Raw genomic sequence first — 12,733 nt, forward strand, 5'->3', positions numbered from 1 at the left:
TAAATGCACTTTTGGAGTCGCGTCAGGGAAATTCCTGGGGTTCATAGTCAATACCCGAGGAATCGAGGCAAACCCCGGTAAGATCCGGTCACTGCTCGAGCTTCCTTCACCCAGGTCGCGGAAAGATGTCCAAGGCTTAACAGGAAGAGTGGCAGCGCTCAACCGGTTTATTTCAAAGTCAACCGGTAAGTGTTTGCCCTTCTACAACCTTCTCCGAGGAAACAAGAAGTTTGAATGGACAGTAAAATGCGAAAGTGCATTCCTCGACCTGAAGGCACATCTGGCTGAACCGCCCGTGCTATCCAAACCCAAGGTAGGAGAGCCTCTTTTTCTCTACCTGGCTGTCACTGAGGATGCAGCTAGTGCCGTACTGGTATGAGAAGAGGACCAAGTTCAGAAGCCAGTCTATTACATCAGCAAGAGACTTCTCGGGGCAGAATCACGATACCCACTGATGGAAAAATTGGCGTTCTGCCTAATTACGGCCTCGCGAAAGCTCAGGCCGTACTTCCAATCTCACTCAGTACACGTCATGACCGATCAGCCTCTAAGGCAGGTTTTGCAAAAGCCTGAAGCATCGGGACGTTTGTTAAAATGGGTGGTCGAACTCAGTTAGTTCGAGATTTTCTACACTCCCCGAACTGCTATAAAAAGTCAGGCCCTTGCCGATTTTGTGGCAGAATGCACGGGATTCCAGGAGGATCCAGCAGAGGGCTCACCCCAGGTCACCTCGCCCCAATCGTTGTGGAGGATCTTTGTGGATGGATCTTCCAATGAGAACGGCTCCAGGGCCGGAATCATTCTGATATCCCCCGAGGGACATAGATTCCACTCGGCGCTAAGGTTCGGGTTCAAGGCCTCCAACAACGAGGCCGAGTACGAAGCTTTGTTGGCCGGGCTGAGGATAGCCAAGGAGTTAAAGGCGAGCTCCGTCTAGTGCTTCAGTGACTCCCAGCTCGTGGTAAACCAGGTTCTGGGCGAGTATCAGGTGCGGGGACCCAAGATGGCCGCCTATCTGGCAAAGGTAAAAGCTGAGCTGTCCACATTTGAGCGAGGATCGATCGGACAGATACCTCGGGAACAGAACGCTAATGCAGATGCTCTTGCCAAACTCGCCACCTCGGGAGAAACGGAGACCTTGGGGTTGGTGCCAATAGAATTCTTGGAAAAACCAAGTATAGAAGGAGACCGGGCTGAGGTCGAGATGGTCGACGCCAGGCCGACCTGGATGACCCCCATTCTTGAATATCTCGTCGAGGGCAAGCTGCCTGAGGGCTGTATCAAGCTCCGAGATATGCGATAGTCGATGGGGTGTTGTACCGACGTGGGCATTCCCTACCTCTCCTCCGGTGCGTTCTTCCAAGTGAAGTGAAGGCCATCCTGCAGGAAGTTCACGAAGGATTCTGCGGAGACCACACCGGGGGGCAGAGCTTGGCTTTAAAGGTTCTCAGGCAAGGGTATTACTGGCCAACTCTATCCAAAGACTCGATCTCGTACGTGAAGAAGTGCGACAAGTGCCAGCGATTCGCTGCAGTTGCCCAAGCTCCTCCAGTCGAACTGAAGATGATCTCGTCCCCATGGCCGTTTGCCATTTGGGGGATAGACTTGGTTGGCGCCCTACCCACTGGAAAAGGCGGGGTCCATTACGCTGTGGTAGCCATCGACTACTTTACTAAGTGGGCGGAGACCGAGCCGTTGGCAATGATAACGTTCAAAAAGGTGCTTCGTGGTTAAAAGCATCATCTGTCGCTTCGGCCTACCCAAGAAGATCGTCTCTGATAACGGCACTCAGTTCGACAGTGACCTGTTCACTGAGTTCTGTGAAAGACATGGGATTGTAAAAAGTTTCTCCTCCGTGGCCTATCCTCAAGCTAATGGCCAGGTCGAGGCTGTCAACAAGACCCTAAAGGCGAGCCTCAAGAAAAGATCAGATGAAGCGAAGGGGGTCTGGCCAGAACAGCTCCCCCAGGTCCTATGGGCATACCGGACCTCGCATCGGACTCCTACGGGTCATACTCCCTTTTCCCTAACCTTTGAGAGTGAGGCGGTCCTCCTCGTGGAGATAAAGGTTCTTTCGCATAGAGTCCAGTCTTACGACCAAGATCGAAACCATGAGCTCCTGTGCCATTCCCTTGATCTGGTTGAGGAAAGGTGAGAGGATTCGCAACTCCAGCTCACCCATTATCAACAGAAAATCACCCGCTACTTCAACACCAAGGTCAAAAAATGCGCCTTTAGCATGGGCGACTTGGTCCTGAGGAGGGTTTTCCTCGCCGGTAAAGATCCCAAAGATGGAGTTTTGGGACCGAACTGGGAAGGACCATACCAGGCTGTCGAGGTCATCAAGGAGGGAACTTATAAGTTAGCTCAACTTGATGGAGGGGCGGTCCCGCGGGCTTGGAACGCCATCCACTTAAAGAGATATTATCAATGATCCACTTGTAAGGCCTGGAAGGCCACTTTTTATGTATTAATGAAAATCAACTTTTTACGCATATTTGCAAGTGTAATCTTAAAGTAACCACGAAAGACCATTTCCCAGTTACTTGGGGGGCATATGGTACCTGGATATAACCAGGTCTCCTTAACGACTTAGATGTTAATTCTTATCGATTGACCGTTGTTTTCTTAAAAACGCGAGATATCGATAAGGGTTAACGCTAACTAAGTCATATCCTGGTTTTAACCGGGTCATAAAACTTAGAAGTTAATTTAAGTCAATTGATCGTTGTTCTTCTTAAAGAGCTCGAGATATGGATCAAAGTTAACATGAACTAAGTTTTCAAATTAAGTTCCTGGTTTTAACCGGGTCATAAAACTTAGAAGTTAATTTAAGTCAATTGATCGTTGTTCTTCTTAAAGAGCTCGAGATATGGATAAAAGTTAACACGAACTAAGTTTTCAAATGAAGTTCCTGGTTTTAACCGAGTCATAAAACTTAGAAGTTAATTTAAGTCTATTGATCGTTGTTCTTCATAAAGAGCTCGAGATATGGATAAAAGTTAACACGAACTAAGTTTTCAAATTAAGTTCCTGGTTTTAACCGGGTCATAAAACTTAGAAGTTAATTTAAGTCTATTGATCGTTGTTCTTCATAAAGAGCTCGAGATATGGATAAAAGTTAACACGAACTAAGTTTTCAAATTAAGTTCCTGGTTTTAACCGGGTCATAAAACTTAGAAGTTAATTTAAGTCTATTGATCGTTGTTCTTCTTAAAGAGCTCGAGATATGGATAAAAGTTAACACGAACTAAGTTTTCAAATTAAGTTCCTGGTTTTAACCGGGTCATAAAACTTAGAAGTTAATTTAAATCTATTGATCGATGTTCTTCCTAAAGAGCTCGAGATATGGATAAAAGTTAACACGAACTAAGTTTTCAAATTAAGTTCCTGGTTTTAACCGGGTCAAAGAACTTAGAAGTTAATTTAAATCTATTGATCGATGTTCTTCCTAAAGAGCTCAAGATATGGATAAAAGTTAACGCGAACTAAGTTTTTCAAAAAAAATTATTGTAACCAAAGCGCGAAAAGGCATGAAAAAGCGTAAATTAAAAACGTCAAAGCAAATTGTCTCGAGGTGAAAACACCTCATGCAAAGGTTACATCAAAAAAAAAAAAACATAAAATATTCATGGGCAAAAGAGAAAAAACGCCCTAAGCTCCGTCAGATGGCCCCCGAGAGGTCGCTGTCTCACCCTGCTCCGCCGCGCCAGAGCCTTCCCCAGTTTCCTAAGGCGGCGCCTCTTTCTCAAGGCGAGCTTGGAACTTCACCAGCAAGCGCACCCAAAGACTCGGTGACATGAAAGAAAAGTCAGCCTCCGGAGTGTAGGCCCAGCAGTGATAGAACAGCTCTTCCATGGACTGCTCCGAAGTGGTCCGTTCGGCCTCCAGGGCGCCCTGGATCTTAGTCTTCGCAGCCTCGAGGTTTGTCCGCGAGGTGGCAAGGGAGGTCTCGAGCTCTTGGACCTTTGAGCGGGTCTTCTCCAACTCGGCCTTCGAGGTCGCCAAGGCATCTTTAGTCGCCTTAGCCTCCTGAAGAGAGGCCTGGTGCTCGGTCCTCATATCCTCGAGCTGAGTTTTGGCCCTGACGATGCTCCGGTGAAGAGCGACAACGCCCTGCGAGAAATGAAAGATAAATTGCCTTAGAGGAAAAATAGGGCAAAGTGTAATGGTAAAAGCTTTAAGAGAACAGGGCAGCTTACCGTTAGAGTCATGCCCATTGAAGACTCCATTACGCCAACCGGGCTCATTGTCTCAATGGCCCGAAGCTCCTTCTCGGTGAACTTGTATATATGGCTGACGGCGTAGTTCGCCGACTCATACATCGTTCCCTGGAAGGCCTCTGGGATCTTCTCCAGATCCTAGGGATTGACTGGGATACGTACATCGGAGGCCACCACGACCGGAGTCCTGAGCTCCGATCCTGTGTCCTGGGTGGCGGCTGGAGCTCGCGGAGGTAGTGGAGGCATTTGGCCTGCTCCTGCAGCAGGGAGAATCGCTCTTGCGACCTGGTCTGCTAGGGTTTTCTCCTTCTCCTTTGCCGGAGACTTGGTGGAGACCCCAGCGGCGCTCTTGGACCCCCGGAGCCTTTTCAGTCTTGGCCCCGCTGAGGGGTTCCCCTCGAAGACTGCGCCTCGCAAGCTCTCCTTGGGCTGAGACATCTCTTCTGTCAAAACAAAAACATGGTTAGTACAAGTTAGCAACCATACAGAGACAAAGACAAAGGGTTAAAGGTAAAAGGTATGCGTATACTAAGGGAGCCCTACCCCCCAAGCTGGAAGAAGAACCTAAGACGATTACTTCCTGAACTGGCGCAAGTTCTGGGTCTGGGTCTGACTCAGGCCTAAATTCTCCTACGTACTGCCTAAGCCCCGGAGCTAAGATACCCCTCCGGAGGGATGGCCATGAACGGAGGTTGGTCTCGTACTCCTCGAATAGGATCGACCTGAAGGCTAGGGTGTTATCTACTACTACGGTACCCCTAGGTCGGCTATCTTGGTAGTCCAACACGAGCCGATCGACGCAGTGGAGCAAGGTTGTGTCCAGGTCCGGATCACTTCGGTGACGATGGAGGAGCTATCGGGGATTGAATCTAGCTAGCCGGGGGTCGGCAGTGGCCCTATCTAAGTTCCTAAATATGTAAAGGTTACCTTGGCCCGAGAGACCCGCGGCTGCTCCGGACTGGATCCTCTCTTCGTCTGTTATCTGGGCGACCTCCAGCGCCCGCTTCCTGCTCCTCACAAGTGGAGTCTCGTCCTCCTCGTCCTCGTCCATCGCGACCTCCTCCACGATGATGGGCATAGAGGAGAGAGCTGGGGGAGGCCCCCGAGGCCTCCTTAGATTCAAAGTTTGATTTGGGAAAATCAGCTTACAAGCCACCATCGTCTCGTCCGTTACGAGCACCCGGTAGTCCTTCTCACTGGGGGGCAAGCCCGCCAGTGTCTCGTATTGACCCCCGAGGGTCGCTGATTTCTCTGTCCTCGCGAAGATAGCTGCAGGATTAATCCAAGTCAGAAAGGGACACAGGAATTGTACGAAATCTAACCTACGAACTAAAGATGAAAAGAACTTATGAGGACGATTGAAGTAGTGGTGCTCGCAGTTCCGGAACCCAGTTGACATGAAGAACTGGTCCTTAAAGTCATTAGGGTGGCTGGTCAGATCGATGACCGCTGCCGTATTGGGAAACCGGGTTAGATAGTAAAACCCGTCGCCTCGCCCCCGCTGGTCCGGGCTGGCTTTGAGGCAGAAGAAGTATAAAATGTCTGCAGGAGTGGGGACCTCCCACTCATGCTTCTGGAACAAATACCTTAACCCTGCCAGCAGACGGTAGGAGTTGGGGGGGAGCTGAAATGGGGCCAACCCCACGTAGTTGAGGAAATCAGCAAAATACTGATCCAGGGGAAGGAAGGCCCCTGCCTTAAAATGTTCACCGCTCCAGGCCGCGAATGACTCGTCGAGCGACGCACAGCTCCGCTCGCCATCCGAAGCAGGTCGGGCCACTACGGATGCTTTCCCCAGGGCGATGTTGTGGGAAAGGAAGATTTTGTTAATCTTCACCTGGTTGGTGATCTTTGAGACGATCCTCTCCGCCTCAAAGAATGCATCAGGAGCCACCTCGACCTCTTTCTCCACTGCCGGCCCGAAGCGGGGGATTGGGGAGCTAGGCATCGCCGCCTTTCCTCTGTCCTGCTGGGAGGCCGAGCTGCTGACGTTCTTCTGTGGGAAATTCCTCTTTGGAGCCATCTGGTCGCCTAACGAACAAAAGAAAACATTTCAGAAAAGGCGACCCAAGCATGAGGAAAAAGCAATTATTATTTGCACGAGCTGAGGTAAGCCCAGCCCGTGGAGAGTGAGACCACGCGGTTTGATGAACACGCGCCTGTGCTCCCAACAGATCCCCGATTCCTCGGGATTCGTGTGCCAGGAGGGTCAGGATAGAATTTGCCTTGGGGGAAAGTTTCAGTAGGCAGAAAATTGCAAAACCGCCTGTGAGGCGTGTTCCCTAAGCTACCCGATTTTTGGCACCCAAAATTACCAAAACTCCTACCCATAAAATTTTCCCCAGAAAAAGCATCCTAAAACCCATACTCTAAAATGGTTTCCTACAGCAAAGATACCCTAACCTAAAAAGGGCTTTCACCCTCTGTATCCACAAAACCCAGTAAAACCTTTGCATGTGGCTACAGTAAAATTTTTACCTATGCTACAGTGGCATATATTCTCAAAACGCACATGGTCAGGAAACTTACAGTGTATAGCTGGGAGGTGGATGGAGGTGTCGCCTTGGTAAAAGCTTCGTCGATGTATTGGCTTCCAAAGCTTCGAAGAAATCCGTGCGCCTAAGCTTCTTGAACGCTGAAAATGGTAGTAACAGAATAGAGCGTTTGTTCTTCTGAGATAAAGAGAGGAGAAGAAGAGAAGTTTGAAAATTTTCAAATGAAAGGGTGGCCACCCCTTTTTATATGCGTAAAGGATCACGTGTAGAGGGCCGTTGGATGGCCCTGATGAGGGATCCGAGGCCCTCCACTTGAAATACGAAACGACGGCTGGGCATAGGCTAGGCCATTAAATGCGGTTCTCGTAAGACGTACCGTCACCACCCACGATGTTCCACGTATCAGGCGCCTGCGTAAAAAGTGGAATACGAAGAGTTCATGGGGAAGTCTAAAAGCCCCTACTGTGGTCTTATATACGACGTGATATACCACGAGCAGGAGCTTGGGGGGCAGATGTACGCCCTGGTTTTCCCACGGGCTGATTAGCAAGCCGAGCTGCGGCCTAACCATGATTACCTCATGATCATCCCCAGGGGCCGGAGCTTCTGTCGTAATGTCGTGCCTTCTTAGCTCGAGGAAGCCCCAAGAGCTCGCCTTCACTGCCCAAGGCCGGGGCAGGGATTCCGAAGGCCGAAGACCGAGCTAAATATGAAGCTCATGGTACGAGCTTCATATGGAGGCTGTGGCCCTTTGTGAAGTCAACACACGCAAGGTAAACGTGCATATATCAGGCCTCACGTGTCTGATATCCCCCTGACTTCTCGGACACGCAGCAGGAACGTGCGTATTCAGACACCCACGACTGGGTTGGGCCGTGCGGCCCATTACCTCCTTACCTATTGATTTGACCACACTTATGTGTCAGGTTTAAGAATTAATCATGAATGCCACAGAATTGATACGACAAGTAAGAAGGTCACGGGATGACCTTCTTACCAACTTCCAGGTGCCTTCTCCTATAAATATGGAGACTCTGGGAGTTGATAGGGGTTGGAAAAATAATCTCTTGTAAGAAATAGTCTGTAATCAAATACTCAGTATAGATCAATAATATTGATTAGTGGAGTAGAATGATTTTAACCTTCGAACCACTTAAAAAACGTGTCTTGAGTCATCTCTTTCATCCTCTAAGATCATATATCTGTTTCGGTTCTACATTTGGCACTAATCCCTTTCTCTTATTCTTTTAATTATCTGTTGGCGAAGAACTGCGTCAACAAATATATTTAAAATTTATATGACAATTTAAAAAAATATAATAAAAATAAATTAATATATTTTCTAAATAAAATAAGAGAAATGTGCATTGCATGTTAATTTTACCTAGTATAAAAAAAGAATGTATCTATCAGACTCTTAATTTAACAATTTTTTTTTTTAAATAGTTTGGTTTATATATATATTTTTTTCTTAAACTAACAAAAATAGTTTGGTTTAATTTTTTTATTATATTTATATAGGATACTATTTATTTATTTAAAATTTATATAATAATTAAAAATACATAATAAATATAAGCTAGTACATTTTTCAAATAAAATTAATGAACCAAATGTGCTTTTAACTAATAACCAAGAAATATAGAAGAATGAATAAATAAATAGAAAAAAAAAAACAAAAATACTCACCTAAGAATGATAATAAAATCGTCATCTATGCTTTTTGTTTGGTAAAGTTAAGGAAAGAAATAAGAAACTTTACTAATTTTAAAAAAGATTTTTTTTTGCCGGGTAATAGAAAAAGATTTTAAGGGCAAATGTACTATTTTTTTAAATTTAAATTTGGCTAGTTAAGTGTCAATTATTTGATGACAAAAATAAATAAATAAAAGCTGGGGCAGCTTTACGATGAGGAGGAGGAGGAGGATGACTTTTCTTTAATGATATTTTATTTAGTCCCGGGCAATTGAAAGCAAGAGGAAGTAGAAGAAGAAGAAGAAGAAGAAGAAGAGGGGAATCAATAAATATTAGAGAGTTGCTCAACAATTAACGCAATCAATTTCAGCCGTTGATTTTCCAGATCGCCTGAGAATGGACAAGTGATACCATTCACTCCTACACCCCCCCCCCCCCCCCCCCCCACCAGTGACTGATTCTCCTCTCTGTATTGCTTGCTGAAGCTTTCCTCCTCTGATCCATTTCTCTTGCCCTTCAATGGCGGCTCCCAGGAACCTCACCGGCGATGGCGCTGTTCGGTTATTGAGAGACGAAGAGAATGCAAAGGCTGAAGAAGACGACGATTCTCCCTCCGGAAAGAAGCCCAAATCCGATAGGTTTCCGCTCTCTCGATGGGAGTTCGCCGCTGCCATCGGTGTCTTCATGGTTTTCTCCGCTGGTCTTTTCTGCATCTACTTGACGATGCCCCCTGCTGAGTATGGAAAACTCAAGCTTCCAAGGACCATCTCGGATCTTCGCATGCTTAAGTGGGTTTTCCTTTCTCTCTCTTTTTTTCCATTCTCCATTTTTTTTAATCCAGCAATTATAGGTTTATATGAATGATCTTCGAAAATGGCTGCGTTTTAAACTATTCATACTAGAGTTGAATAGAGTTATCATAATTGTACTTTTCGTTAAGTGGTTGCAGATCTCATCTATACCTTTCCATAGATGCGGTGTGGGAGTTAATTTGTTTGAAATCATGAATTTTGATGGAAAATAACTAGTTTAAAGGGAAGGTTAAGGGAAATGAATGTTTCATAGATAGCTTCAGGGGAAGGAAACCATATGCTGTGTATTGTAGAGTACATATTCGCTGTTATAACTATGAGTTCTGAAAATTTTGGATCACATACAGCAGAGATACAGTTTTAAGTAGATATATATGTTATATTCATTCATGTACACATCGTTTTAGAAGGGCATTTATAGATTCTCGTTCTTCTTATTTGGTTTTGTAGAATTCTATATTTGATTGCTTGCATTCCACGAATTTAGTGTCTTTTTAAGATAACTTTTAAAATTTCTACAGAGATAATCTCGCAACGTATTCAAAAGAATTTCCAGCGCAATTCATTCTGGGTTACTGCTCCACGTACATCTTTATGCAGACTTTTATGATTCCTGGAACAATTTTTATGTCCTTGCTAGCCGGAGCTCTTTTTGGTGTTATCAAAGGTCTTTTCTTAGTTGTCTTTAATGCTACTGCTGGAGCTTGCTCGTGCTTCTTCTTGTCTAAGTTGATCGGCAGGCCATTAGTTAGTTGGTTGTGGCCAGAAAAGTTGAGATTTTTCCAGGCAGAGGTACTTCTATTATGCTTTAGTTTTAGTTACATTATACCATCGTTTTCTTATATTTGCTTGATCTTAAAACTTGATTTTTGTGGTTCTAGATTGCGAAGCGCAGGGAAAAGCTGCTTAATTACATGCTTTTCTTGAGGGTAACTCCAACATTGCCAAACCTTTTTATCAACTTGGCATCTCCAATTGTTGACATACCATTTCATATTTTCTTTTTGGCAACTTTGATTGGTCTTATTCCAGCAGCATATATCACAGTCAGGGTAAGTGTTTCTCCTCTATTTTTTCTCCAATAATAAATATTTTATGAGAATCTATTTGCACAAATGCACATCATTAAAAAAAGAATGGTAGATAGTAGTATCTACTTATGTTGGTTTTATGAAGTTTTTGCCTGGCCACTTTGTTATAAGTAGTTTGTATTTTTTACCTGGCCACTTTAATATAAGTAGTTTGTATTGATAATGATGACTTGGTTCTGCCTCATGATTTTACTTATAAGTAAAAAGTGTAGTTTTGGTTTGATACATTGGCCATCTTATCTAGTTAGTCCCCCCTTTAAGATAGCAATGACAAGTTAATCTGGTATTTATATTGATAATTTGATTTATATTGATAGTTCAGTGGTATTCACTTCTACATGTGTGTAAGTACTTCATTTGTTCTATTGGGTGCACCCACTTGTGGGTGAGTAATTGCTTCTGCTAGGTGTTGTGTAAAGTATTGTACGAATATGTAGTTTGCATCACTTTTACCTTTTAAAATTAGTCGTAACTTTTCAGGTTGTGAATGAAGAAATTATGTAGGATTGAAGGACCTACTATAAGTTTAATTAGGAGAACCAGATTCGAGTAGTATCCTGTCCTTCAGATTGTAATCTTAAGAGGTTATTATCTCAAAATGTTGAATGTAAATAGCAGAGTATGGAGACTGGGTGAGAGTTATCATAGCGGTCACCCAAGCATGTATTGTTTGAAAGTTGTGTTTTGGTGTCATGATTGCTAATTGTGGTGTGTATTTGGTACTTGAGCTTTCTACAACTGCAAGAATATTGATTGGTGATTTGAAATGCATGGAATAAATGTGGTTTCAGTCTTAGGTGTTGTTTGGTTGTAGGGAATGAAAATGTAGGAATAGGAATAGGAATGGAATAAAAATTAATATGATACTAAAAATTATTAAATTTTTTTCAATCTTGCATTGGAATGGTCTTTCCTCCTATTTTCAAATGGAATAATCATTCTACTAAAATGGTGGAAAAACCATTCCATTAGAATGATATTCTTATACTCTAAAATGCAACCAAACAAAAAAATGGAATGAAAATTGATTCCTTTACATTCCATTCCATTACCACCAACCAAACATCACATTAGTGTCTGTTAAATTAGCTTGTCAAATGATAGAAGTTATAGAATCATTCTCAAGTTCTAGAATGATTGAAGTTCTGAGCTCTGAACCATGTTTTAGTGTAATTTCTGTTCTAGAAATCTTAATCTTTATGAGGTTACTTGGGCGTGTAATAGAGCCAAGGAAATTTGTAGTTGACCAGTGGTTTCTAGTTATGTCTTCTATTTACTGAAATAATCATACAAGTAACCATTTTTTTTTTGACTATGCAAGACAATTTTATTATGTATGGATGAAATTATTCTTAAAAAGTACTATTTGTAACAAGTAATTGTCCATAGAATTAAAAAAAATTTGTTATTACTCGTACAAGAGAAAAAACAAATTATATTTATTTGGATCTAGTACATGAAAATTTAAAAGACTGATTGAAGTAGAAAGATATCCAAAGAAATAAAAATTCAAATGAGAGTTGGAAATATAGGGTATGTTTTTCAAACACTAATTTTCATAGATAAATTTGGGTATTAATTTTTGTTTACCAACTAATATAGGGGCTATGAAATTGAAGAATTTAGCAATTTTGTTTGTGATGTATAAAGATGTTTATGTTTAATGTAAAAACCACTTTCTTTCAGCAGATAATAATGAAATTGCTTCATTAGCTGATTAGTGAAGGGTATATGAATTTAATGTTTTTCATAACAGATGCTAAAATAAAGACTCATAGTACTTAAGTAGTTGGTTGTTGCTGATTATTCACAACTTAGAACATCATTTAAGGTGCACCATGCTTGTTTTGAAGGTTGATTTTCAGAAATTACCATGCTTGTTGTAAAGGTTGATTTTCAGCGATTTTAACCTTTTGTAAAATTTGAGTGATATGTAGAGCAAACCGTTTTCTGTGCTATGGTATAGTAATTTCTGATGGTTTCGGATTTGGTTGCTAATCAGGCTGGCCTTGCTCTCGGGGATCTGAAGTCAGTTAAAGATCTATATGATTTTAAAACATTGTTCGTGCTTTTCCTCATCGGTTCCCTCATCATATTTCCTACCCTTTTGAAGAGGAAGCGAATTTATGAATAAGAAAGAAGACAATCTGTCAAAGGGGGCTTATTATGTGCCCCTACACACTAAATTGTAAGCTCTAACAATGAGTTAATTATATAGATTAGTTTTATCCAAAAGATTATATTGGAAATGGTGGTGTACTAATATAGTCCTTAATATTCATTCTTTTAATAGAAAATGGGTTCATTTACAAAACTCAGTGAAGCATATTTAAGAATTTTGTAATGTTATGCACCATGTACACAATAACATTTCATGGTTCTTTGTTGTAATAGCAAAAAAGTTATTGTTACCTACA

The 12,733-nt window shown here is 42.8% G+C and overlaps 1 protein-coding gene across 1 annotated transcript; it reads left to right on the top strand.

Moving 5' to 3' along the window:
* Window positions 1–8,623: 8,623 nt before the first annotated feature.
* Window positions 8,624–12,733, top strand: LOC133803358 (uncharacterized membrane protein At4g09580-like). Its single transcript, XM_062241367.1, has 4 exons — window positions 8,624–9,201; window positions 9,747–10,017; window positions 10,107–10,277; window positions 12,319–12,733. The coding sequence occupies exons 1-4, from the start codon at window positions 8,933–8,935 to the stop codon at window positions 12,448–12,450; spliced, it is 843 nt and encodes a 280-aa protein (XP_062097351.1). The 5' UTR covers window positions 8,624–8,932; the 3' UTR covers window positions 12,451–12,733.

Source organism: Humulus lupulus, chromosome X, assembly GCF_963169125.1.
Source record: "Humulus lupulus chromosome X, drHumLupu1.1, whole genome shotgun sequence".
In the NCBI taxonomy this organism is placed as follows: domain Eukaryota; kingdom Viridiplantae; phylum Streptophyta; class Magnoliopsida; order Rosales; family Cannabaceae; genus Humulus; species Humulus lupulus.

Coding starts and splice junctions, on each gene's coding strand:
- LOC133803358 (XM_062241367.1), top strand. CDS start 8,933: ATGGCGGCTCCCAGGAACCTCACCGGCGATGGCGCTGTTCGGTTATTG. Junction 10,018..10,106: donor TGAGATTTTTCCAGGCAGAG/GTACTTCTATTA, acceptor TTGTGGTTCTAG/ATTGCGAAGCGCAGGGAAAA. Junction 10,278..12,318: donor CAGCATATATCACAGTCAGG/GTAAGTGTTTCT, acceptor GTTGCTAATCAG/GCTGGCCTTGCTCTCGGGGA.